The 26,866-nt window shown below is 39.8% G+C and overlaps 1 protein-coding gene across 2 annotated transcripts in view; it reads right to left on the bottom strand.

Annotated features, from left to right (window-relative positions):
- si:ch211-200p22.4 (phosphatidylinositol-binding clathrin assembly protein) overlaps positions 1–26,866 on the bottom strand; it is an 81,476-nt gene that overhangs the window by 23,851 nt on the left and 30,759 nt on the right. For both annotated transcript variants that reach the window (XM_040140668.1, XM_040140669.1), the window contains exons 4-11: positions 12,602–12,677; positions 12,200–12,302; positions 10,720–10,813; positions 10,020–10,131; positions 9,591–9,697; positions 5,946–5,987; positions 2,511–2,596; positions 2,165–2,288 (exon numbers count right to left, since the gene is read on the bottom strand). In XM_040140668.1, the coding sequence (XP_039996602.1) occupies positions 2,165–2,288; positions 2,511–2,596; positions 5,946–5,987; positions 9,591–9,697; positions 10,020–10,131; positions 10,720–10,813; positions 12,200–12,302; positions 12,602–12,677 (744 nt within the window). The remainder of the gene's footprint in view (positions 1–2,164; positions 2,289–2,510; positions 2,597–5,945; positions 5,988–9,590; positions 9,698–10,019; positions 10,132–10,719; positions 10,814–12,199; positions 12,303–12,601; positions 12,678–26,866) is intronic.

The raw sequence follows: 26,866 nt of genomic DNA, 5'->3' as shown, positions 1-26,866 counted from the left end.
TCAGAATTCGCCAAACAGCAAAGTTGCCAGGCAAACTATCAGCAACAAAGCAGTCAGTCTGATTCCTACAGCACAGCAAAGTGGAGCTGTATATATATTATTTATATGTATATATATTTCATTATTAACTGTTTGTGCCATTTGTCAGGGCTCAAGTGTTATGTAGTTGCTGCAGGTTTGCAGTTTATTCTCTCTGTGCGAGCACAGTCACAGCATGGTCTTAAATCTAGGGCAATGACTGCAGTTACACTTGTTTGGTTTTTTTTGAGCTGACTTTTGAGATATGATTCTTTAGATCAGAATATCTAATTCCTCTATGCAAACCTTTGGACTCAAAGTTGATCCTGCACTTTCCCTGTTTCTGTATCTGATAAAATCTGCAGTAAATTATTTTCATTATTATTATTCACATTACGCATTTGCATTCTCATAATGCAAAGTTGCACTAGAATGACCATACATAAACTAAAATGATGTATTAGGGGCCAACATTAAAATAACTACAGGATGCTTCATAGACCAGCTATCATAAAGCAGACGTTAGAATGAAGATATGAATCACTTTTATTGGTGTGACACGAGCAAGAAATTTGACCTTAATTTTCAGCAGCTCACTCACAACAAACAAACAAAAAATACAGTATGAATATTTGCACAGACACAGAGTTAAACAAAGATAACATGATACACAGGGATAAACTATGTGATAATGGAAGAAATCTCTCTTTTTTTATTTATCATCTGCATTTGATGTGGTGTTAAAGACCCCATTTACAACTGGCATTAAAATCCGATCATGTAAAACTGGCAGTGCACCAATTTACGCATTTAAGGCTGTTTACGGGTCTTGGGGTGTACTACCGCCTCTGTGCTTAAGGCCAGCGGAGCAAGGCTACACACCCAAATCTTTGACCGCACTTTTTCCAGTTGAGTAACATTGTGGGTAATATAAGAACCAAGGGTTGACAAGGAAGAAAATTTTTATACTTTTTTAAAATGGTCCATCCTGAGTCTGACAATGTTATAGTGCAATGCTAAATTGCTGGGTACTCTTTGAATGCAAAGTGTAAATGCAAGCAGACACATTGTGATAATTTACTCATTTGCAGACACTTTCATCCAAAGCAACTTACAAGTGACAGACAACACTAAAGCTTCAGAACAGTAGGAGACCTTGAAGTAAGCACTACTAAAAATGTTCAATAAGACAAACTGCAAGGAGATCAGGTAAAGAAGTACAAAGAAACTTCACAGTGAGTGCTAGTTAGCCATGTTAGGGTGTTAGGAGGTGTAAGGAGAGGAGTTGCTCTCAGAAGAGATGAGTCTTCAAGAGATTTTTAAACATAAAATGGATGGGGAAGGGGATCAGAGTGCAACTGGATCAGCCAGACCACATCTGGAGGTGGTCACAATAGTTTGTCATCAAGAATGCTAACAGAATTTAAAAAAAATTGTTTTCTCTCATTAATATGCAAGTATATGCAGCAAGGCACACCAAAACCTGATCAGATCACCTACTCCATATGGGGTTAGTATGATGTTTCTACTATGTATTGCTCTCGAGTTATCATGTTCACAACAAAAAACAGTTTCCTCTTAATTAACTTAATCAACTTAGCAAAGGATTTTTATACCGACATGTTTGTCTTTGCATTCTACATAACTGATATCAATTTGAACTTGTTAGCTTAAAGTGTTAAGGAGCAACAGCAATTTCTGGGAAATCAGTGCTCTCTCATCTATATGCAAATATATGCAGAAAAGTGCTCCAAAATCTAATCAGATCATCTACCCCATCTACCCATCTACTAAGGAGTAGCTGTAGTGTAAGTATGAAGTATTTACTGCATGTACCTTGGTAGCAGGACATAAACATTAATGATGCCCGTCCATGGCATTGCTTTCCTTGACTTGAGGCTTCCCATTTTTATTGACCAGCCACGCCTAACTAATGTGCATATCAAGAACTGATCACAATGTGGACAGAAGGAAGATAACACGAATGCTTATTAATACTACGTGTAAATGCAAACACCTGTGGTTAGATGTCATCATCCGGCTGATGTATCCAGACACAGAAAACATGTTAATATATGGTGTTAATGAGGCCTAAATCAAAAATGCATCCCTTATAAATCCAGTCACAAAGTATAAAATCTGTTACCTTAAGAGCCTGCAGTCTGGCCTGCTCCTCCTCCAAGGCCTGCTGCTTCTCCTTCTCGTCCATGCGGCTGAAGGACATGCCGGTGGAGGAGAGAGATGAGACGGCGCTGGACAGGGTGGACGCTCTGCAACACATTGGTGGGAGAAAGAGAGCATGCTCCAGTTTTTGAGGGCAAAGTGTTATGTTTCTTATTTTTGCTCACAGGTCTTGACTGATTTGGAGCCATTTGAAATCTACTTTAATTATGCTTTCTGTGTTTGTGTTTGTAATAGTCTTTTATCTGTGTTTTAAGTGTCATATTTTTCAAGAAAACCTGACGTAACTGGCAGGCAATTAAGATGTCTACCTGGTGTCTGCATTCAATTCCTTGGTCTTCTTGCCCTCCAGAGAGGCCAAGTGCTGCTCTAAAGCCTCCAGGAGGCTGCTGGGAGCCTGAGAGAGAAATAAGCACGAGAAAGGGGAAAGAAATTCAGCAATCATCTCAACTTTTTTGAAAATCCCTCTCTCTTTCTGTCTCTCTCATATGCACAAAAAAGACCCCCCACACACACACACACACACACACACACACAGCACCCAGAGTTACTTGGTCTCAGAGGAAGGTAACAGAGTGCATCAGGTTCCAAGAATAGCCATGGCAACATGCAGCAAACACTCACACTGTTAGCAGGAGACTCAAAGGAGAGAGAGAACAAAGGAGGAGGTTGAAAAACAAAGAGCAAGGAAAAAGGTGGAGCGCGGAGGAGAGGTCGTGCCATTTCTTCTCCTGACTTCACATGAGCAGAGGGCAATAATTGCTGCGCTGTTTCTTTCATTTTTCCATTCAACTTCCCTTTGCTGTGTTTTGCCTCTTTGTCTTGCTTATATTGCAGTGTCCCTTGCACTGACAGGCCCTGTCATCCTTGCACAATGACTGCCAGAATGCACTCTATACCTCTGACTTGTCAGTATGACTCTGCTGTAGTTTTACTAAATCACTACACATTTGTTCCACTTGGGGATAGAGATTATACTCTAATCTTTTTACCTTTTCCTAATTACTTGACCAGAAAAACGAGTGAGGCCAAGAGTCTCTAAAATGTGCTTTATTCTAAGATGACATAAGGCAGTAGCATTAAATTTGAGCTCAAACGTTCTGGAGTACAAGTTAGTGAGCGGGTTACATGGGGATTGTTGCTATGCTACTACAGAAAACAAAGTTCAACTGCAAATTCAGAGCTCAGCTCCAAATGTTCACATTTCACAACACAATGTCTTCTGTGCTCGTTAGGAGCCTCATTAATGCTCAAAAGCCAAGGGGAACATGAGGGGAAAAGCAAGACAGCTGAATTATTAAATCTACAATCAGTAGTTCGCTTACGCACATCTACAACTTAACACAAAGGAAAAAAGAAATCGCTCTGCTCTCTCCTGGCTGAGTAGGGAAGAGAGGAAATTCTTCCACTGTGAAAATATGACAACGTCATGTCTGCCTCTCCATCCACAAGAATGCAAAGTGAGCTGTCAGTAGGGCTGCACACACGCGCGCACGCACGCACACACACAGACACGCACACGCAGACACGCACACATTTGGGAGTGTTTTGGCTTCTGCGTCCTTTGTGGCTGGCTAGACGGCGAGTTCTTGCCAAACTGTTGCCTGGTTGTTAAAGAAACAGCGACTTGCAGAAGGGAAAGAGACCCTATGCAACTGTCAGTGGGTTTGAATAGGTGAAAAGAAGACCTTGTGTATGCTCAGTCAATATTAGCTCTGACGCACACAAACACACACTCAGTGGGGTGTCTTTGTTTCTTCATCTACTGACTGTCTTCTTCTTGGTGTGTTGTGAGCGTACCTCTTATGTTAAGATATTCATGATAGCTCGAACTTTGAAAGGCAGAGAGACGTAGAAAAAAAGTCACCACAGAAATAAAAAAAGAAAAGAGAATCCCCCCCTTTTTCCTTTCTCATGTTTCCCCCCACTTTTTTTTTTTTAAACAATTATCACAAGGTAATGCTCGGGTCAGTCACTATCAAAGCACCTCCTCCATGCATGTTGAAGCAATGATGTCGTGCATGACAAATATGAAATAAACAGCATCTAAGGAGGCAATGGAATTTAAATGAGTGAGTCCAAACCCAGTGCAGGGATTCTTTCATGCAGATGAAGACAGGGGCAGAGAGGGGTGAAGCCTCATTTTCTATTCATGAGGTTTCATGGCCTTTTTGCTTGTCGTGCCAGAGCTCTGTGTGTGTGTGTTTGAGTGCTACAAGCAAGCCACCTGAGGCCCACACACATTGTATTGAGCCAACACCACATCGCTCCTCGCTGACAAAAATAAAAAGACAAAAAAAAAAAAAAGCATGCCCCTGAGTGTATAAGGTGTAAGTGTGTATGGTTACACACACACACACACAAACGTGAACAAAAAATGATGTTCATGCAGGGGGTTAAGCAGGTCTGAGGGGGTAAGCAGTACAGTATGCAACCCACCACCTACAATGTATGATCCTTTTGTTTTCTGCGACAGAGGAGGGAGAAGAAAAAAAGTCTACTTAAAGACCTAGCGAATGAGCTCAACACGCTCACAGTCAGTCCACATGCTGTTAATTACCAAGGTCACGTTTCACCGTTGAATGTTAAAGTTGTGTGTGTGTATGTGTGATTTTTTTTAAAAATATTTCTGCAGGCAGAAAAGCATCAAAATTGCCTAATTTTCAATATCAGTATGTGGCAAAGTACCTGTGGTTTGGTAAACTGTAAACCTAATCAAGGCTGCAACTCACAATTATTATAATTATAGATAAATTTCACAGTTATTATTAGGGGCCATCAGTCCCTCCTGATTCCAATACCTTAACTCAAGGTATCTGCCAATACATGGTACTAGCATTTGCTCTCTTGAGGTAGCATAAGAAGATAATCTTTAGTTGCAGCTCTACTGGACATTGTTCTTCAATAATCCATTGATCCACCAAACGTTTCAACACTAAACCTGATGGTCATCAAAGATTATTATATATTATATGACAGGACAAAGATTGTATTTCTTTTTAACTATGATTAAACAGAAGATAAAACATACAAATCCACAAATGATAGTTCATGGTATTAAGCTAAATTTTAAATGGCTATTTGTGTGGATTCAAATACAAAATCTTTCCATTTTGTCTCTCTTAGACCTTCCCATAAACCATTAGGATAAAACCATGCTTCAAGTAATTCTTCTGAATTCACAACTAGGTAAAAAGGCAACTTTATCGGTAACAATTAAAAACAGAAATTATGTCATTGTTGCTGTCTTGTTTTCAAGTCCTTTGTCTCTGCAATTATCATTATTTTTGTAGACTCAAAGTCTAAGCTCATTCTTTCCAGTTGCTAAAGGTTTCCAATCCTCCATCGGGCCTGCTGATGGCACAGTGTTTAAGCGGGCCAACTTAACACACCTCAGCCTGTTGTTCAATCTATAATTAGCATTTAGAAGTGAAAGAGAAAGGGAAGCAAAATCAATCAAACCAGAGGAGAGTTGCCTAGATTTGAACAGTAAGAGAAGGTTAGACAAGACGGTTGTTTGAAATAAAAACCACTGGGTGGAGAGAGAAGGGGAGAGGATGAGTGAACAATTGGTAAAGGGGGAACACAGGTATATGTATGGGTGAAATAAGGTATGGGGTGATAGATAAAAGCAGAGAGGCAGCAGTGAAACCACGTGTATTGTTGTAGAAAAGAGAGAAACTGAGAAAAGATGAGTTGGAATCAGAAAGACAGGAGAGACAGTGAAAGGTGAGATGTACACTGACCTGTGAGAGATCTGGGATGTCACCCTGATCTATTCCAACTTGCTGTCATCAAAAACAAAAAAAATCAAAAAAAGAAAAAAGGAGAAAGGTAGGTGGGATAAAATGGAGAAGAAAAAAAAAAATAAAGAGAAGGGCAGGGTCCAAAAAAAAAAAAAAAAAAAAAAAGATGAAAAAAAAAAAAAAAAACGGGAATCGTTACTTCATGCAGTGGCAGCATCAACATAAACGACAACAGAAATAAACAAGAAAAAGTTTTCAACATCTGGATTGGCTGATGAAACAACCAATCCTCACAGTGAATAACGATGATGATTGTACAGTGACAAATATGTCTGACCAATGAGGAAGAGCGGGCATGACGACTAATGAATGGTGATGTGACTGCATTACACACATTTATAAAAACGACAGCTACGACAAAATCATCTCCAAACTGACTTATAACTTAGACAGATAACATTTGTGTGAACATGTTGACTTTGTAGACACAGATAAACAAACTCAAGTCCTTTACTTTTTAAATATCATCAACATGACCGTGGTTTTCTTTCTAAACAATAAGTCATATTCATCAGCAGAAACTATGAATAATGGTTAATAAAAGTGTACTCCCACTACTTTAAAGCGATATTCTAGACATGTAGCTCCCTGCTTTTTAGCTTTGTTTTATGGATTTCTAAATAGTCATTAAGCCGTCATATACTATACAACAAATATGCCAAGCAAAATATTAGCAACACCTTGTTTCCTTCTAAGAGTGAGAGCCCAGGTGATTCCAGGTCAATATTTCTGATTTCGATTATTAAACTTGAGCCATAGAGGGACAAAGATGTTACTATGGATGTGGGGAAAAAAATTAAAAGCATAACTGGGCGCAATGATCGTAAAGACAAGAGTCTAATCTATCAATAGACATGTTGCATGTTCATATTCATGCGCCTTTTCAGAGAACTAGCAGTCTGAGGAAGTCCTACATTGTGCTAGCATCCTGTGGGTAGAACAGTGGGTAAAAAGTTCAAGGCCAAATTCATTCAGCCTTTTTACCTGGACCACTGTGCAACATAATGCAAAAACGAACGAGAAAGCTGTCAATTTATGGATTTAATATATATGTCTTATTACAGTGTGAGCCTATAACATATTCTTTAGGGTTCACTTTTGAAGTTGTCCTGTCTCTAAAAGGTTCTGTGTTAGAAAGGCTCATCCAGGTAATCAATTATTCGGATGTTATTGGTTTAGATTCCAGACTCCAGATCAGAGTTTAGCTTTAAAAAGGCCTTGAAACATTTGAGACATGGAGTGTAAGAAAAACAGAGCAACGGATTATTAGTTTATTCGCTGGATATGTCCGTTTTGGGTTTTTTGTTTTTTGTTTTTTGTTTTAATGAGGACCATTATTTTAAAATCTATCTGTTAACAAGAAAAAAAAAACACTTAATTGTTCATGTTGCTCCTCAAAACATAATTATAAAAGAATTTGATTGGGGCCATTAATTTAAAATGCACAATAATGCAGTGAATGTGAACTAGTGATGTAGTTTCCTCTGCTCTTACAGTAGTTGATTCTCACTGTTTCAAATCTGCTGAAACAAAGGAGGGAGGGAAGGAAGGGGGCATGAGAGGAGAGAAAGAAAGAGGGATAATCTGTGGTCACTGGGCGAAGAACAGCCGCACGAGTATCCGTCTTTGTCAGGGGGAAGATGGAAGAGCGAGGAAGAAGAAAGGATTAGATGGAGGAGTGTGGGGAGCAGAGCAAGAGGGAGCTAACGGAGCGCCTAACCACATCCTCCATCTTAGGGTTATTTTGGGTGTGTGTATATATACATACAGCTCTGGAAAAAATGAAGAAACCACTGCAATTTTTTCTGAAATCAGCATCTCTACATGTATTACAGCCATTCCATTTCAGTGTCTGTTGAAATCCGACACAAGCACACCTCATTCTACTTAATGAGGTACTGATTAGGTGATCAGCTGAACCAAATCTTATTTAACAAGGAAAAGTATAAAAACCACTGCTGTGGTCATCACTATCCTCTTGCAATAGGACCAGCTGGATGGCAAAAACAGTGCTAGTAGTACCTCAAAAGTAATTGGAATCAAAAAATAACTAAAGACCATGCAGAAAGAAAAGTTTTGAGTGAGGAAAAGAAGGGTTCAATTATGGCTTTTCTGGCAGAGGGATACAGTGAGCGTCAGGTTGCTTCCATCCTTAAAATTTCTAAGACGGCGGTTCATAAGAACAAGGTCACGCAGCGGACATTGGGGACAACAAAGCTACTGACCGGCAGAGGGCGAAAACGACTCTCCACTGACCGGGATGACCGTCAACTCATTCGAATGTCACTCAGCAACTGTAGGATGACATCAAATGACCTACAAAAAAAAAATGGCGGCTGGCGCGAACGGTTCAAGTCGTGTAAAGCTAGAAAAAAGCCCTTCATCAATGAGAAGCAAAGAAGAGCCAGGCTGAGGTTTGCAAAAGGCCATAAGGATTGGACCATAGAGGACTGGAGTAAGGTAATCTTCTTTGAGTCCAATTTTCAGCTTTGCCCAAAACCTGGTCGCCTAATGGTTAGACGGAGACCTGGAGAGGCCTACAAGTCAGTGTCTCGCACCCGCTGTGAAATTTGGTGGAGGATCGGTGATGATCTGGGGGTGCTTCAGCAAGGCTGGAATCGGGCAGATGCGTCTTTGCGAAGGACGCGTGAATCAAGGCACGTAGAAGGTTATCCTGGAAGAAAACTTGCTTCCTTCTGCTCTGACAATGTTCCCCAACTCTGAGGGTTGGTTTTTCCAGCAGGACAATGCACCATGCCACACAGCTAGGTCAATCAAGGTGTGGATGAAGGACCACCGGATCAAGACCCTGTGATGGCCAGCCCAATCTCCAGACCTGAACCTCACTGAAAACCTCTGGAATTTGATAAAGAGGAAGATGGATGGTCACAAGCCATCAAACAAAGCTGAGTTGCTTGAATTTTTGCGCCAAGAGTGGAATTAAGTCACCCAACAGCAGATTTCTGAATTCTTCCTTAGTTAAAACATTAGTATTGTGTTGTTTTAAAAATGAATATGAACTTATTTTCTTTGCATTATTTGAGGTCTGAAAACACTTCATCTTTTGTTATTTTGACCATTTGTCATTTTCTGCAAATAAATGCTCTAAAGGACAGTATTTTTATTTGGGATAAAAATGTTGTCAGTAGTTTATAGAATAAAACAAATGTTAATTTTGCAGTGGTCTCTTAATTTTTTCTAGGGCTGTATATGTATGTGCGTAAGTGTCACAGCAAATGTGGGGCAGTGAGGGTAACTCAAGTACTCTCCCCTGTACACAGTACTCTGGCTATGGATGTTTTACGTGGAAAAGACACTTAGAGTTGTGTTTGAGAATGTGTTTGTGTACATATGTGTCAACTGTGTGTAAATATATCTGGGTCAGGGGATGTGATCAGGACAAGAAACAGAAGAAATTCCGCGGAAAAGGGTACATTCTAACAGGAGCTCCTCTTCCAAAAAAAAAAAAAAAAATCTTGAGGTAAAAACGGGCAAAAAAAGATCCTATAAACTCTTACTCCAGATGTGTGTGTGAACAATCACTTACTTGTGTGTGTGTGTGTGTGTGTCTGTGTGTGACTATACCTCGGCCACTTTGAGGAACTCTGACAGCTTCGTCATCCTGTACAGAAATTTCTTGTAGATGTCCAGAGCATCTTTACACTGGTTTTTCTTCATGTCAAAGTATTTCTCTACAGAGACAGAAAGGAGGAGGATAAAAACAGGAAGGTGAAAAAAAGATTTAAAAGGAAAGGAAGGAAGTATTGGAGGAAGGAAGGAGGCAGGAACAATCAGTGCATGACTGAGACAAACAGAAGCACTTACCAGTTACGTGACAGTTTGTCAAACCTACTCTGCTGCCTGACAACCAGACTATGTGCGCACATGTTGGTGTGTGTTCCTGTTGAGTTTGTATCTTCTAGAGAAGAGATTGTGTGTGTGTGTGTGTGTGTGTGTGTGTGTGTGTGTGTGAGTGAGAGAGTGAATGACTGAGTGAGTGATTGAGTGTGTTACCCAATAGGTTGATGACCCCTTCATTGTAAGCAGCGAACAGCCTTATGGAGTCTTTGAAGAGCAGCATGAAGGCTGAGTTGATCACTCCGTTGGTCAGCTCATTAGGGTTGGCCTGGAGAGAAGAGAGAGGTAGGGAAAAAGTGAAATGGTGGTGGGGGGGGCGTAAAGGAAACATCTCTATCACATCTTTCCAAAGCTTTTCACAAAAAAGAATCTTTCAAATATCCCTAAACATCTTTTTCCAAATACTGGCATCTCTCCCCCTTGGTATGAAGCAAACACATCACCACACTGAGCAACTGTCAATTTAGTTTAGGTGGATAAAAACATCATGCACAGACACACAAACACACACAGACAGACGCTCTACAAGCACACACACAGTCAGTATCACTCCAATAAAAAAAGTCCACCATCCATTTTTATCACTCTTTGAAGCTCGTTGGCACAAACCACAACGCACCCACCAATTTCAGCAAATCCCACCCAATCCCCTTCTCCCCTTTACACACACACACACACACAAACTAAATAATGAAATCTGTCGCCATAATATGCTTCTAATACTCCATCCATAAAGAGGTTTCAAACTTTTCAATCTATTGTTACTATTTACATTTGGATGGGAAAGTGAATCGATCACAACTCTGACAACAAACATGCGTAATGACACACATACACACACACACAGACTTAGTACCTGGAAATCCAGCAGAGCATCCAGCTGGTTCTGAATGATGGGCAGCGTCTTGATCAGTTTTTCTGTGTTCATGGTGCGCATTACTCCATCAATCCTAACAAAGCAGGATGAAAAAAAACACACACAACTGTAGCGGGCAATTTCTTTTTTGACAGAAAGTCTTATGCAAATTTTGATGCAAATTAAGAAATACACAAAAAAGGAATGAAAAAGTTATTTGAAACTATAGGAAGTAGGAAATGTTTTGCATAAAAACATTTCCTTAATAATGCAAAGTCTTTACAGCTACTTGAGGTGAAAAGGTTGCAACAAATGTCAACTGAAACTTATTTTCCCAATAAATAATGAGACTCTGCTTGGCAGGATCAGCATGACAAAGGATCTGTTGTCATTCCATAACAGTTGAACTCATTGGAATTGAAATCTCCACAACACAACATCCAGAAATGATGCACCCACTGTCACTTTCATTCAAATAGTCTCCAGTGAGGCTGTGCTGTCATTAAAAAGATGCATTAAAATATCACAAAGCGCATTCATTTTTTCTCATACCTGGCCTTCAGTGGCTGACATTAAAGGAATGGTTTGAAATTTTGGGAAGTATGCTGATGTGATTTATCGGTGAGAGTTCGATGTGAAGATTGATACCAGTCTCATGCCTCTATGGTAAATATGAAGCTATAGCCAGCAGTTGATCAGCTAATCTTAGCATAAAAAAAATGACAATTTGTGGTTTTATTGGGAATTCAGTGCTGGACTATTTATTCGCCTGGAACACTGTCTACCAGGAGTCTTGGCTGGTTTCCTTGCCTCCTAACAGTGACAAAAAGGCCTTTGGAAGTCGCTGCACCCACCTGAGAAATAGTCCGGCACATATCTCCCCCGATTAAACCACAAACTTTAATTTTAAAAGTAATTTTACACATCGGTTTTTGGCCAATTTTTTTTTTTTTTTTCTTTTGGCTTTAGCTTCAAAATTAACGAACCAAGTTCATTTCATTCCTCTCACACATGGCCTGCACTAGCTGACATTAAAGAATTATATCAACTTGCAAAACACTGGGTTCAAATCTTCAAGGATCATCCTTCTCATGAATAGATTTTTGGAAATACTGTCACATTGGGCAGGCTCATTTCTTTGTTTAACCCAGCTGACTAAAACATTTCACTTTTAATTGTCTGCAATATTTCACATATTTGAGTACGTTCATAGCCAAAAAACAAACTTATAAATCAAAATAAAAAAGCTCTGCTGTCTGGAACATCCTTACATGATACTCTACTAATAGATATTGTATGTTGGCATCAAAATAAGAGATTTTGCAGGAAAGGAAAAAAAAAAAAAAAACAACCGTCAGGGTTTTTTTTTTCCAGTCTATTGCTCACTGTGGTGAGCTTAAAACCACATCTTGGTGTGCAACAAGATGAGCGTGAAATGATAAGTGAGGTTGTTGTTTTGTCTGTGTGTGACCTTGCCTACCCCCTCTTCATCTTGGTGAAATCCACAGCCACCAGTCTGTAGGACATCGCCTTCTCATTCAGGTAACGGCTGTATCGTCTGATGAAGGTTGACATGTCGTAACCTGGGGGAAAAAGGAGAGGATAGTGTTGGAAGGAAGGAAATAGAGTGTTATGTGAGATACCTACAAGTTATTTCTAACATTTATTATACTGTACACTGGCACTGTCTCAAATCAACTAAAGTACCAATTTTGATATTTAAATACTTTCCCTTGATGGTCTGAAACATTCTTGTCCCTTGAGTAATGTTCTTAGAGGCAAATCCTGCCCTTCTGGTTCTTTATAAACAAATTAAAACCAAATCACAAGTGTGTGTGTGTGTGTGTGTGTGTGTGTGTGTGTGTGTGTGTGCGCGCTTTACCTTGCAGAGCTCCCTTATCCAGGAAGTTGTTCAGGTTAAACAGAGTGTTTCTGGAGGCCAGGTACTGGATGAAACGCTGAGATAAGACAGACAAACAGGCAAAAGTTAATGCTCTGTAAAATTAAGTTTTGAGAAATGTTGCTCCAGAATGAATTATAAAACAGTTGGAAACACATGAGCCTTAAAATAAAATGTCAATTTACTGCCCTTGTGTACTGAATTTGGTGTTAGATTTTCCTTGCTGAAAATTGTGTGGAGTTTTTAAACTTAAAATTTGACAACTAAATTTCCAGTTACCTTAAATCTCCATGTATTTGTTGTATTTTGGAATAGGGTTTTAATTGGATCTTGAAATCCTTTTACTTTTAGTAGGTCTCTAACTGTAGGGTTGGCAGTTTGAATCCTGGCTGTTCGGAAGAAGCTGGGGGCTGGAGAAGCGATGACTCTTTTTCTCAAAGAACAACATTTCAACAAAACATTTCACACCAAATTTCTCCAGTGGACTTTATCAGCAGCAAGCAGCAATAGATACCATAGTGAACATGATATCTGGTGTAAATGTGTGCAGCTGTATTAAGAGTGAATGCATGAAAACATGCATGCTCAGCTGAGAGATAAGCCTAAGAGTTAACAGCCATTGAAACAGCTCTGTGATGCTGCCGCTGCCTAAATTTAGGCACAGTAGTGTTTTATGCTAAATGCTAACAGTAACATGCATGCAAACGTGGGGTTGTTTTGCAGGTATAATATAAAATGACAGATGTTCTCCATCTTAGTTTAGAGTGTTAGCATGCAAATATTTGTTAATTAGCAATAAAAAGAAGCACAGCTGAGGTTATTGAGAATGTCATTGGTCCTGCAGGTATTTGGTCATAAACCAAAGTATTGGACAAACTGAAACTTTGACCTGATGGTGGCACTAGAGGAAAACTCAGCCGATCACCAGTCAGTAGGATTCCTCCTCTGGCGAACACGAATGTCTGTGCTAAATTTGCAAAGATATTTCAGTCTGACAGACAAATCAAAAGACTGATATTACTATAGCCACGCCGCCAGGATGGCTAAAAATGCCTTGATCCCATCAGCCAAGGCCATCTTCGCTTATTTTAAAGATAACTGAAAAGATAAAATTGATCTAGTTAAACACATATGCTCACTGTCTGTGAGGTGGTAATAGCTTGTTTTCATTAGCCAGCAGCTGATAAGGAAGACATATGATTCATCACTGACATAAAGTTAAATCTTTATTAAAATGCAGCCCACAGCAAACCCTGCTGTGACTCAAACAATTAATCTCCCAAGATGTTTAAAGGCGCTGTGATGATTAAATAGTAATTTTATGTTCTTAGAAATTGACTTTCCTTGTCGTTTATTTCAGTTGCATTCCTGTAGTGAGCTCAGAGGCCAGCTAAAAAAGCAACCTCAGAGTTGGTGGGGGATCCAGTTTCTAGCTCTAAAACAGCACGGAGGAGGATTTAACCCATGTCCCACTACTGCTAACCCTGCTGCTTTTCGATGGTTTAACCTCTGCCGCTTGCATCCTCTCAGGCTGGGCTGTCTTTGTTTAAAAATTAACTTTTCTCCTGCGTTTTTTTTTTTTTTTGGTCCAGTCATTTATTAAGACTCCTTTTGAGTAGCTCACACAGAACAAGTGAGGGAGGACAAATGGCACGAGGAAGCGGTCAAAAAAAAATTAATTAACCTTTGGGAGGAAGCAGAAGATTGTCAGCACAATATTATAAATTATTACGTAATAACCCCTTGAAAATGTTAATGAGATCAAATCTAAAGCTAAACCTTAGTGTCTGGATAGTGATGAAAAATGTCATCACTATCATTCACAGACTTTTTGACATCCCTGTTTATACTTGAACGTTTTTCCAATGTTGTCTAACATAACAGAAACCTGATCTATTACTTTCCTGTCCAACTCTTAAACACTAGTTACTTCATTTTGACAAATCTGATGTCACTAAGCAGGTGTTAGAACCTTTTTACAACCAGTTTTCCAGGGGGGAGTTTGCTCAGCGCGTCTGCTCTTTTTCCAACACCACTTTGCCTCACATGTGCACATCTTCATACTCTCACACCTGGGAAGCTGACCAGTACAACCCCTGTCTTTTGCTGTTGGACACTGTTCAGCTCCTATAGGATTTATTTTTCTTTTCTTGCGAAAGTTTTTTTCATAGTTTGAGAGTCCCCCAATGTTAAGATATTAATGATGCGGAGAGCTTTACTTATTCACTCTCTCAAGCCCAGAAATTTTCTGACTGGAGCTGGAGATTCAGAGCGTATTCAGACCCTCTGGGAGGACTACAGTCCCTGAGCAGTTGCTGGTAGCTCATCCATACTTCCAACTAACCGTCTTCATCTGTCTAGCAGAGATGGGCACTGAAATTTGAGTCAGCAACTAGCTTTGTGGACTAGCAATGAGAATAAATCAACTTAAGGTATGATCAGAAATTCGTAACTAACTTCAGAAAAAAGATTAGTAAGGCACTGTTGAATAAATCAGTGTGCTGCTTTCACCCTCAGGTGTGTGAAAACAAAACAAAACAAACCAAGCTGTGACTGTCTCAGCAGTGTTTATGCAATCTGCATTGTAAACTATAACTTTCAAATTGGTCTTGGGCTTAGCAGAACTGGATTGTGTGAATAATGTGGAAAAAGAAGACTCCAACTACTTTCAACTATATATATTCACCTGAGAAACACAACTGCATAGGTGTCAGACTGTGCTAACTTTACCTTTAGCCACTACATAAGAGAAAAGTGAAATTTTTCATTCTGTAATGCCAGGTGTATTGGTTTGTTTGTTAAGCTTGTTTAAACAGTGCTTCGGCATATGTTTGATATTATTCAAGTGTCTTTATGGAGTGTGTTCTTCTCACAGATGGTATTTACCAAGTTGTGAGACAGGTTATGAAACAGGTTAGCTTGCTTCACTAGTCCAAAGATCCTACAGTATGCTGCTTCACTTTCTGTATTTTACTTTCTGAAATGTGGTTGCATAGTTGCCTTTTTAACTATTACAATTTTGCTAACTGGTAAATCTCATTTTATTGTTATGATTGAGATGTAAGAAGCTAAGCACTAGCTTGAATTTAAAAGTAGAAAATAATGTTCAAATCTCCAGCTGCTACTATTTACTTCATTACACACTCCAGCTTTTATTTTTGGCCTCCTGATTATTTGTTATCCATGGCCTTTGTCAGTTACTGAATGGTCATTGGGAAGTTTCTATATTAATCGGCAGTTGACAACATTTTACAACTGTAAAAAAAAAATGTATCTTTAAAAATACAAGGGGCCATCATGTTCCACTAAATTATAAAAGACAAAAGTGTTTTTAAGTAATCACAGTTGTGGTTCCGATATGTTCTCAGCAATTACTGAATGGGATGCAATCCGTCTGCAATAAATTTTCTAGAAATATTGTTGCTTCGTCAAACTGTTGTGGAGGCTAGAGACATGAAATGGTCTCTGAACCGACAACACCTGACACTTCACCTTGACTCTGTCTCTTAAGACTGGACCTGAACTTGTATTTTGTCCCTTATGAACATCTCAGCTCTCTCGTCTTCCTCACATCACTGAATAACAGAGTGCAGTGGAATAAGTCTTGGCCATCGTCCATGGTTTTGGGAACTCAGGCCTCAGGCTTCCCAAAAGCGTCTTAACGTTAAGGCTGTCTCTGTCCAGCTGACTTAAAATGATCTGAGATTTTCCAGTTTGCCAATTCCCAATCTGGCAGAGAACCAACCCTCACTGGCTGGATGGAGCATCTTAGAATGTGTGTGTATGTGTCTGTGAGCACAAATATGCTTTCGGGCATGTGTGTTGGATTCAGCTGCACTGACACGTTTCCAAGGGCTCTGGGACTGTTTAAAAAGGCATAAAGAATTTGATTTTGTTCAAGTCCTTTTCTTCTGTGTATGCTTTCGCTGTGGGGACAAAACTTTGTTCATATTCTCACACGCGGGGATTCAGCTTCCATCTGTGGATAGAGGTTTAGTCCCCAAAAATTTTACCATTTAGGGGAATAAGAATTAAGACTTTTGTTTTAGAGTTACTGCTAGAGTTATGACTAAGTTAAAGGTAAAGTAAGGGTTGGTTGTAGCTATGGTAAAAGTGAGAGTAAGCCTCCGGTAAATGTAAGAGAGCAACTTAACTTTGGCAATAATGGAAATATTATTAAGTTCAGTACTTTATTATTTTATCACTGAAAACATGTCCAGCATGTTTTCCCAAACAAAATCCAAAAACTGATGATAACTGATAATCATAATAAATTAATCTGCTTACCATTTTTTGATTAGTTGTTTGGTCTATAAAATGTCAAATGAAAGCAGATCACAAGTTCCCGGAGCCCATGGTTAAGACTTCAGACAAAAAATAACAATAACAACTGGATGGATTTCCATGAAAGTTGGTACAGACATTCATTATCCTCGAGGGATGATTTTTGGTGATCCCCTGACTTTTCATCTAATGCCATTCGGAGGTAAAACAATTTTAATTTAATGACAATCTGGTCAGTCTCAGCTATACTTGTCATTTAGTGCTAATTAGCAAATGTTCATTCTAACACACTAAATGTAAGATGGAGACCATGGCAAACAAAGCCTAGCTGTGTATAAATACAGCCTCTCAGAACTGCTAGCACGACTGTAGCACTCTTAGTCTTGTTGCTTGATAAGTGACTAAAACAATTAACTGATTAATTCCTGCAAATTCTCTGCCAATTGACAAATTAATTTTATCACTTCAGTTCTAATTGTAATGTACTCAGGAGGTACAGCGTAGGTACTTTCAAAAACATGCCACAGTATGAGGTCAGATGAGAAGCTTTTTTGACACGTCTTGACCATGAGTTTAAGTTTAAGGTGGAAAAAATGATGCTTTACGAATTGAGAATTGTGGGAGAATTTTAGCATTTCGCCTGTGTCAGAATGCGCACAGGTTAATACAGACAAACTTAGACAAGATGGCCACAGATAAAGAGAGGAAAAGAGGGAGAGACAGCAAGAAAAAGAGCGCATAAACTACATAAGCTCTCTTTCTCTGCCTCTTCTAGTATGCCGACTGTTCTCCTCTTCATCAAAAGTCCATTTGACGAGGCTGCGTTTCTCCCGCAGCCTCAAATACAAAGGCGGAGGCAAAAAGAACCCACAGAAAATGCATGGATTTAGTTAAAAAGGAGAAAATCTATAAAGGGGCAGAAACACTCGGCGCAGAGAGAGAGACAGAGAGGGAGACTCAGAAACCTGCTGAGCCCTAGATTATTCCACAAAGACGTTCCAAGAAAAAGACGCTGTTCTGAGAGGAGATTCGGATTTTGAGAAAAGGTGTAAGAAGAGAGAGGAGTGAAAGAAAGAGAAGATGTACAGAGATAGAGGGGGTTGAGACAGAGAAGCAGGTCGGCTCGACTTCTCAAATAATTCACATTAGCATATCGAAGAACAACCTCATGTATTATTGATACATTTAGATCCTGGCTACTCCCTGCTTCTCTCAATCTCAACAGTGGAACATAACTATACACAAATCTACCAGTATCCAGCTTTCACCCATCTTCTGCCTTCTTCCTCCCTCTCTTAGCCTCTGTTTCTCCACCTCCCGCCTTCCACGTCTTTCTCTCAAAAGCGCACAAGTTGGTGGTTTCCGTAGTAACCAAACACCACGGCCTCAGGACTGACCTGGAGTGTGGTTTTTTTTTTCTCTTTTTTTTTCCTTTTCTTTGAATTGTGTAGTCAGGTTATGTAAAGAATAAGCCAAGGCTGGAACTGCTAGACTGCTGCAGAATTTCAACTGTGGCTGGATGAAGATCTAATTAAGTCCCGCTTGACAAAAATTATTGTTTAAAATGAGCAATTAAAACATGACATGTGGCTGTATATTAGATTGAGACCACTTTTTATGCTTCTTTTTTTCCCCTCACTCACACAGAAATGTTCACGCTAGCAAGGCCCTTTGCTTCCAGTTATGGGTGTTCAGATGAAAAGCAGCCCTTCTGTTATGGCAGCAGATTAAAAACCATGGTTTTGGAATGGGAGGTTCAACAGTCCCATATGGGTGTAATGTTCAGGTGTCAACATTTAATCCCATATTGGTTTGGGTGTCCACATACTTTTGGCCATGTCATGCAAATGATCAGATTTACCTAACACTACTACTGCTGCTACCTCTGCTACTGCTGCTAAATGTGACAATAACAGTATTTTTTTTTTCTAGAAATTGTGACACGAGTAAATTTAGATCAGTAAGAGATTTATAATATAAATGTTTTTCTGTTGCTGTTGTCAGACAATGGAACAAGTATGAAAGAAACCCAGCCCATTAAGGCTACATGTTAAACAGCAGTCACTTCCAAGCCGTTTCCGAGCTGCTGCTGCACGCCGCTAAAGTCCTGATTTTATAACTGTGATGTCGTCTGACAAAATCACCATGCGCATAAGTTAAAGATAAAAGCTGTGCTGGGATATCGGCTACATTTACTTGTAAAATGCTCACGCACAGAGACAGTTAGAAGCTCATTCACGTCTTTATCAGCTGCCATGCTGTAAGTTTCATGAGACGCATAGAGAGGTGTGCCTGCGGAGGGAAGGCCCAATCTCACGTTCGCAGGGCAATACTGGCAACTCTCTTCTACGGAAAGTAACTAAAAGTCCAAAAAGTCGTTAGATTTGTCGCTGGGTGCTTTGTTGGAAAAAAAGTCACTATAGGGATCTGAAAAGTCAGTAAATCTAGCGTCAAGGCGCGACATTATCAACACTGCCTGTATACGTACCCCTGAAAACACAATAGAAACTGTTTGCGCCAATTCATTTTGAAAGAGCAACGACCAAACCTCAGCACTTAGTCATGTGGCATTTGGCCGACGAGTGTTGTAACTTTATTACTCAGTCAGTCAGTCACTCAGTCAGTCACGAACCTTCATGTTTATAGGGGCGGCCCCGCTTTTGCCATCCAGCCAAAACAGAGAGTTTCAGAGAGAGGTTCAAACCCAACTCACTTTCCCACCTCTGCACATCTGGCTAATGAAGTGAACACACCCCTATTTCAGGTGACACACATTAACGTTTGTAGATAGTAGCCTTATTTATCAAAATAAAATCCTAACATTTCTTACGTTTCTTCTACTTTTCATTTTTCTACCCAAAGGAAGTAATGAATGGTAAATCAAGGCTGAAATCTTAATTGCCTCCTGAGCAGAAGCACATAATCTGTCCACAGAAAGCAGTACTCACTGACTTCAGATCTTTTTCATCTGTCCTCCCTTTGGCATAAAAAAAAAAAAAAAACAATCACTGACCAATCTGGCTGGTAAACATGAGTGTGCTGTGTGCAGCTTACTGACATCACATTACATGACATCTGGGAAGTGAAACAGTTACCGCTCTGCCGTCTTTGGACCTGCCAATGTGTACGCAGAGCCTATGAACAACAACATCTTCCGCCAGCAGGGTAATTATTGATCCTGGTAGTGAAAATCTCTGTTAGCTTCCACAGACTGCACAAATAGCTGTAAGCTATTTTGGATTCACTGAATTGCTCAAGGACACTTCAGCAGGGAGGAGGATCTGTTTACACGGGATTATACAAGGGTCAATCAGGTCTAATTATCTCCAAACGGGGGGTCAGGGCGTCCACCAGGGAATTCATTTTTGGCCGCTGTGCTCGACTTTACTTTCTCTGAAACATACACATGCACAATATCGTCAGAACTGACTGCAAACTGAGTTCCACTAAAAGGTGATGACTCACACAAGAAGAATGAGTCGTGATCAGGCTGTGTTGAATGAAAGCAGCTCTTATGCAAGCAGAAAAACACACAGACTCACAAAAGGAAACAGACGTGTGGAAAGATACAGACATGTGTGCACAGACAAATAGCACACAACAAACACACACAAACCGCCTAGCCTAAATCCTGCCTGGGATTCTCCCCCCTTTTTCTTTTTCTTTTTCTTTTTCCTCCTCCTCCTCCTCCTCCCCATCCTCCTCCATCCTGTGTAGTGTTTCTCCTCCTCTTACGCAATCGACCATTTAGCCCCTGAATCCAATCTAAGTGTGATACAGTCACAAAGAGGCACTGGGTGGTAGCTGACAATACAGGATTAAAGAAATATGTCTACATTTAGACATTTGCAAGTGTATAACCAGCTTTGGCAGTACCTTGGTGTGTGTAAGAGAGTTGACAAGGCTAATAGTGTGTGGGCTCCTGCTCTCTGGGGAGCAGTTGTGTCTTGCTGTTGGATGAGTGTGCCTGCGAGGTCAATGATCTAGCCAAGCAACATGAGTCATCAATTGAAATTCGCAAGCACGCACGCACGCACGCACAGTGGGTATTAGCATAGTTCTCTCCCTAGAATGCAATGGTCATCATGTTCACTTGTACACAATTGACAGAGACTAAAAGTGCAAAGACTCAGGTAGTACAGATATTTTAGTACATCATCCAGCATCAAAATCAGAACCAGTTGTGGGGACACTTGGTTGACTGTCCAAACTACAGGTTATGGAATTACATTTTGGTCTTTTATATTAAATACTGGTAAAGGAGTTGCAAAGTACGAGTTGTTTCAGGGCATTCAGAGTCCTGAAAGTAAAAGTCACATTGATTTTCCTGATAGTCAGTGTTGGGTTACTGGTAGCTGGACCACTTCCAAACCTTGAATTGGCATGGGACAGTACGAGGGTTCTTAAGGAGATCAGCTGTGCTAGAAAACATCTGTTTTTTTGATAAAAAGTCAAAGCAACAAGCCTGTGTACATAAGATGTGGAAAACTTAAGTTAACGACTCCCAAGGAGCATTTCAGTAGAAATCATTTAATCAAAGATCTTCTTTTGTGTGCATGGGTAGAGCTAAAGATTGGTCTACACTTTTTAGAAACATGATAAAATATTCACAGTTGTACTTTGGTTCGTTTTCAAATTCTGTGTGAGTTTCGGATTAATTCAGCAACTATGGCGCAGCGTTTTGTTCCCAATTTCAACTACAAAGCGTTCTGAATTTGCTACAGTTCTGATTCTTGCCTCTGTCGGGCTTTGTCTCCGTGGCAACAGCGGCTGACGCTCACGGGTACTGTAGTACAGTATAAGAGTCATCCGCCATACCAAACTCAAGGATAAATCCTAAAACCTCGAAAACAAAGTTGAATGATTAAAACTAAAAGCCAGAACATAAAATATTAATTTTGTTAAATTATCCAGGGGACTCCTATGTTTCTATGTCCAGGAAAATTGATGATATCAATAAAAGGAAACTTTCAAACGTTAATTTACAGTGGTAAAAGAATACTTTTAGAAGTAACTTACTCTCTATTCACCTGACTATATTTAGTGTGACAATTCTTCTCTCGTTTGTTCACAAAAACAGATCTTACAAGACAGTCATCCACTATGGTGGAAATATAAATCTTAAAGACACCGTTTAACAGTGTTATTTGTTCAGAAAATATTTCATTATTTTCATTATTTATTCAAAAGACATCCCAGTCATGTCTTTTTGTCAGAAATTCCGTGACTTTTATATCACTTTTAACCAGAGATCAAATGCAGTGAATCAGCTAATTGTATTGTTTTCAGTGCAATTGTATCGACGGAGGGCAGCAGCAGAGCTAATTACAGTTCCACTAATTAGAGCCGGCACTTGAGGAGAGGCAAGTGGAAGGAGTAAAACGACTTTTGCCAGGCAGTACCTTTTAGAACAAGCGTTCAACTGGGGAGCAAACATTAGACAAGATGCTGTAAAAACAAGATTACCTAACACAAAAACACAAAAACACAAAAACACACACACACACACACACACACACACACACACACACACACACACACACACACACACACATTAAAGTGAGGTATTATTCAGTGTGTTGACCTGCATGACCAGACACTTTCAGGGGTGGGAACCATGGGCTTTTGCCATTTCATGGAACATTAGTAGCTGCACTATAGCTTGACCTCCAAACACTGTCAGACACCGTCTTCCCCCAAACGTACAGCAAGGTATGAGGAGACATTGTTGATTTCATAAAAGACATGTTTTAGCCTCACTACAAACGTGAGGCACATATCAGCCCTATATTGCTTGATTAATTTTATTTTTATGGTGGTGGGCGGGTGTTTGTTTTGAGACAGAGGTACACAAAAGCAGCTTCTCATTTCTAGCCAGCAAACATATTTTGCTAGCTGAAATGACAACTGTTGCTAGCAGACTTTATCAGCTGTAGCCCGTAAGCTAATTAAACTAATGTAAGTTCCATTAGTTAGCTGAACATCTTCAGCCGACTTGTTTATAAGCAACAATTGTAAAATGGGTCCTAAATATATACTTGTAGGCGACATACATAGGCTGGCTGGAGTTGCTGGAGTGTAAACCTCCTAAAATGCACTGAGCAAGACACAACTGCTAACAATACCCTAATTCTCTTCTACACAGTGAATTTTCTGGTCATAAACTGGGGCTTTTTTTTTTTTTTTTTTTTTTTTTACATAACCTGTAACCCCACAAACTAATGTAGTTAACTAATGATGTGCTCCTTGGCCTCAAATGTAATGCTTTTTACTACTTTTGGTAGAAGGCTAATTAGCCAGACACGCTAAAAATTGTGTCTTAAATCTAGGGCTGCAACTGACAATTATTTACATTATCGATTATTTTCTTGATTAATCAATTAGCTGTTTTATCTATAAAAAAGGTCCAAAAATAATGAAAAATTCCTGTTATAATTTCCCAGAGTCCAGGGTGACATCTTCAAATGTCCTGTTTTGTCTGACAAACAGTCCTAAACCCAAAAAATATTCAGTTTATAATGATATACAGCAAAGAAAAACATTAAAATTGTTTCAGACCTACCTTCATCCCTTCCTTACACTTCTGCGCCTGCACTTTTTGGTTTTATAAAGACAAGAAAAAAAAAAACCCTACAGTTTTGTTCTTACTACAGTTCACGCACACACACCGCTTCAACATGTGGAGAAATCCAAAGCTTGAGAGACCTGCCTCGCCTGGTTATGGCTGCTAAGCTACAACTGGACAGTCGCCATTCACGAGTGGGATTTAATTACAAATCATATCAGTGATGTGTCAGCAGATACTTCAAATCAAAAACGTGAATCAGTATTAGATGCAAAAGTTAACAAAAACAGATGCAGACATCCCTGACTGGGAGAATGTCTATTGAGCTAGTTTAACCCTGCAAGTTTCTGGATGACTGAGTCTGCTGAGCCCAGTAAGATGGCCACACACACACACAAACACATAATTTCACCTATTGATCACACAGATGCAGCCAATTTACTGGAGTTGGAAAAACTTGTTTATCTGCCTGAGGGAGCATAAGGAGGTGTGCGGTGAGTTTGTCAGCTCATCGTGGGTCACCCTGGAGTTTTTACTTTTTACAGATAGGATGTGTGGGTATCGAACACAAAGCAGGAGTCTGTCTGGAGCACACACACTGACACACACGCTGTTCATGCGCTGCAATCTCTGCCTCTACATTAATTATATTTATGTTTGCCACACCAGCAGCTGATAGGAAGCACATGTGTGGTGACTTTGTGTGTGTGTGTATCCAAGCTTGTCAGATTATCACAAGTGACCCCTATTAGAGTCAGGGTGACCTCACACACACATACACACAAATAACATCCTCCCTGCCCCGGCTTCCTCTGTCACAGTGCTTAAGTCAGCACTTTCTACTTTATTTCTGTCTTTCATTTCCCATTTTTCCTCCTTTTCTTTCCCTCGGTCTGCCTTCTCTTGCGTAGTCAAATGTCTGTCTTTCATAATATCTTGCTCACCCTATCCTCGATTAAATCTCTGCCTCTGTCTGTGTCCTCGCTCTCCCAAAGGAAGCGAGGGAGTGTGGTGATGAGAGTGCTTTTGCGACGTCACTGAAACAAATGGGCCGTTTGCTATCTGGGACACTGGTGTGGCTGCGAGGTGGATACGGGGTGGCGACTCACACTGCAACTTTACACTGCCATAAAAAGCACACGAACAGTGTTGTCTCACACACACACACACAAACCTTACTGTTCACTCCCTCCCTCCCTATCTTTTGCTATCTGACACTCACACACTCACACACACACAAAAAGGAAAGCGGCGTGTCCTGCTACCATCAGCACTTTCACTGGTGTCCTCGCCAGATCGTCCCTGTCTCCTCTCATGTCCTTAATGACTCTCACATTCTGTCTACTCTCTTCCTGCCTCTCTCCCTCTCATCCTCTCCGTCCCGCACACTACCATCTTTCTATCACTCTTTCAATGCACTCCGTCCTATTCCTATATTCAGTTTCTATGTGCAGAGTCTCAGCTCTCTACCCTGATTCCCGATGCACTGGGGTGAAATCAATCAGACTGTAATTTTCCTCCGCTGACACTTACAACTATGCTGTCCTGAAGAAGAAAGGATGACGGGTGGTATTTTTGAGCACTTTGCGTCCTTGAAAACAAACTCCCAAAAAGGTTTTCACAGGGCCGTGTTATACTGTACCTTGTGGTCTGGCAGATCTTTGGGCTGTGACATTCCTCGAAGTCACAGTACACTGACGAAAAACAGAAAACTATGAGGGCTATTTAAAAGGCTATTACTCTTGGAAAATTTTTAAGCGTGACAGGTTAGGGTTGCAGGGTTTTGATTTTCTACTGTGTTCCTTTTGCAATTTACTTTATTCTTAGTTACAAAACCAAATTTGAGGGGGGAAAGTGTTACCTTCCTCTGATTCTTCAACACTGCAAAAACATTCATGTTCCCTTAAGGATGAATTTGGTGACACCTCAACTTTTTCCACTAGTGGCAACATTAGATTAACATTTTGGGTTTTTTTTGGTTTTTTTCATTATTTTGTGAAATGTCTCAACAACTATAAAATGGAAAACCAAAAAAAGTTGTACAGATATCTATGATGTCCAGAGGATGAGTCCTAATGACCTTGATGATTCCCTGACTCATCCTCTGGTGCCACCAGAAGATTAATTTTTGTGGTATTGATTAAAATATCTCAACAACTATTAGATGGACAGCTATGACATTTTGTACAGATTCACGCTTCCCTCAGGATGAGCTGCAATAATTTTGAGCTACCACGATCATGAGGGCAAGAGTTTTGTCCAATCCTTTAATTTTGACCAAATACTTGCAAAGCTGATGACATTCCCATCAGCCTCAGCTTTGCTTTGTGTTTATTGCTAATTAGCAAATGTTAGCATGCTAACACAGTCAACTTAGATGGTGAACATTGTAAACATACCAGCTAAACATGCAGCAAAAATGTTTAGCTGGTACATTAAATAATGAAATTTTTGAGAAAATGTCATTATTTTTTAAAGTTTGCCCTCATAACATTGTATAATATTGCATGTTTTGAAATTTAGCCACTGAGTATTAGGGTTATGAGTACCACTGTAAATTGCTTAATCTGCCATAATCTGTCAACAACAGTCCTGTATATATCCACCTTGTGTATGAGTTATCAATAGTTTATACTTTCATTCAGTAATGTCATTTTATGTAGAATTTAATAAAGTGCCGTTAGATTATAGTTTTAGAATAATCATACCTTAATGCCTGTTAGGAAAATGTTATTTGACATTTCATTTTATTTTAGGATTTTATTTTACAACTGCTGTACAGTGAACAGTGCTTATTGGAAACCAAGCTAAACAAAGCATTACCTCTAAAATATCTCAATACATGAAGTAAATGTGGGGATAAAATCAGTCTTGGGCAGTAAGTTACAAGAAATGCTGGGAAAGAAAAGAAATTCAGGAGGATTGAGTGTCAAGCAACCATTTGAAGATGTGCTTTTAGCCTTTCAAAAATCAATTGTACAGTAAGTTTGACTTCTACATGACCCCATTTCTATCTCTTACTCAAACACTAATTTCTTGCACTTTCAACCACTACATCTTTCCCCCATTCTTGTCATTCCATGAACAAATACCCCCTCCTATTTTTCTCTCAAGTGCTCACTTCCTCTCTATCTTTGTATAGCCTTGTGCAGGTCTTGAGTGGTCAAAGCATCAAAGGCTCCTAGGGGAGAGACCCAGCAGCCTCCCTACAGGGAAGAGAGACAAGCACTGTGGCTAGGAGTGAAGAGGTGGAAAATGGCTCTCACAGCCATTGTTTAGGGTTTCCTGCTGGATTGTTTTTGGTACATATTTGCCTATCAGACAAAGTCTTGGAAGCAGAGGCACAAATGATAACAACTGAGACAATGGCTGGACAAAGACCCAGCACTAAGGACTTA

The sequence above is a fragment of the Xiphias gladius genome, chromosome 12, assembly GCF_016859285.1.
Source record: "Xiphias gladius isolate SHS-SW01 ecotype Sanya breed wild chromosome 12, ASM1685928v1, whole genome shotgun sequence".
Taxonomy (NCBI): domain Eukaryota; kingdom Metazoa; phylum Chordata; class Actinopteri; order Istiophoriformes; family Xiphiidae; genus Xiphias; species Xiphias gladius.
This window is presented reverse-complemented; position numbering and strand designations above follow the sequence as displayed.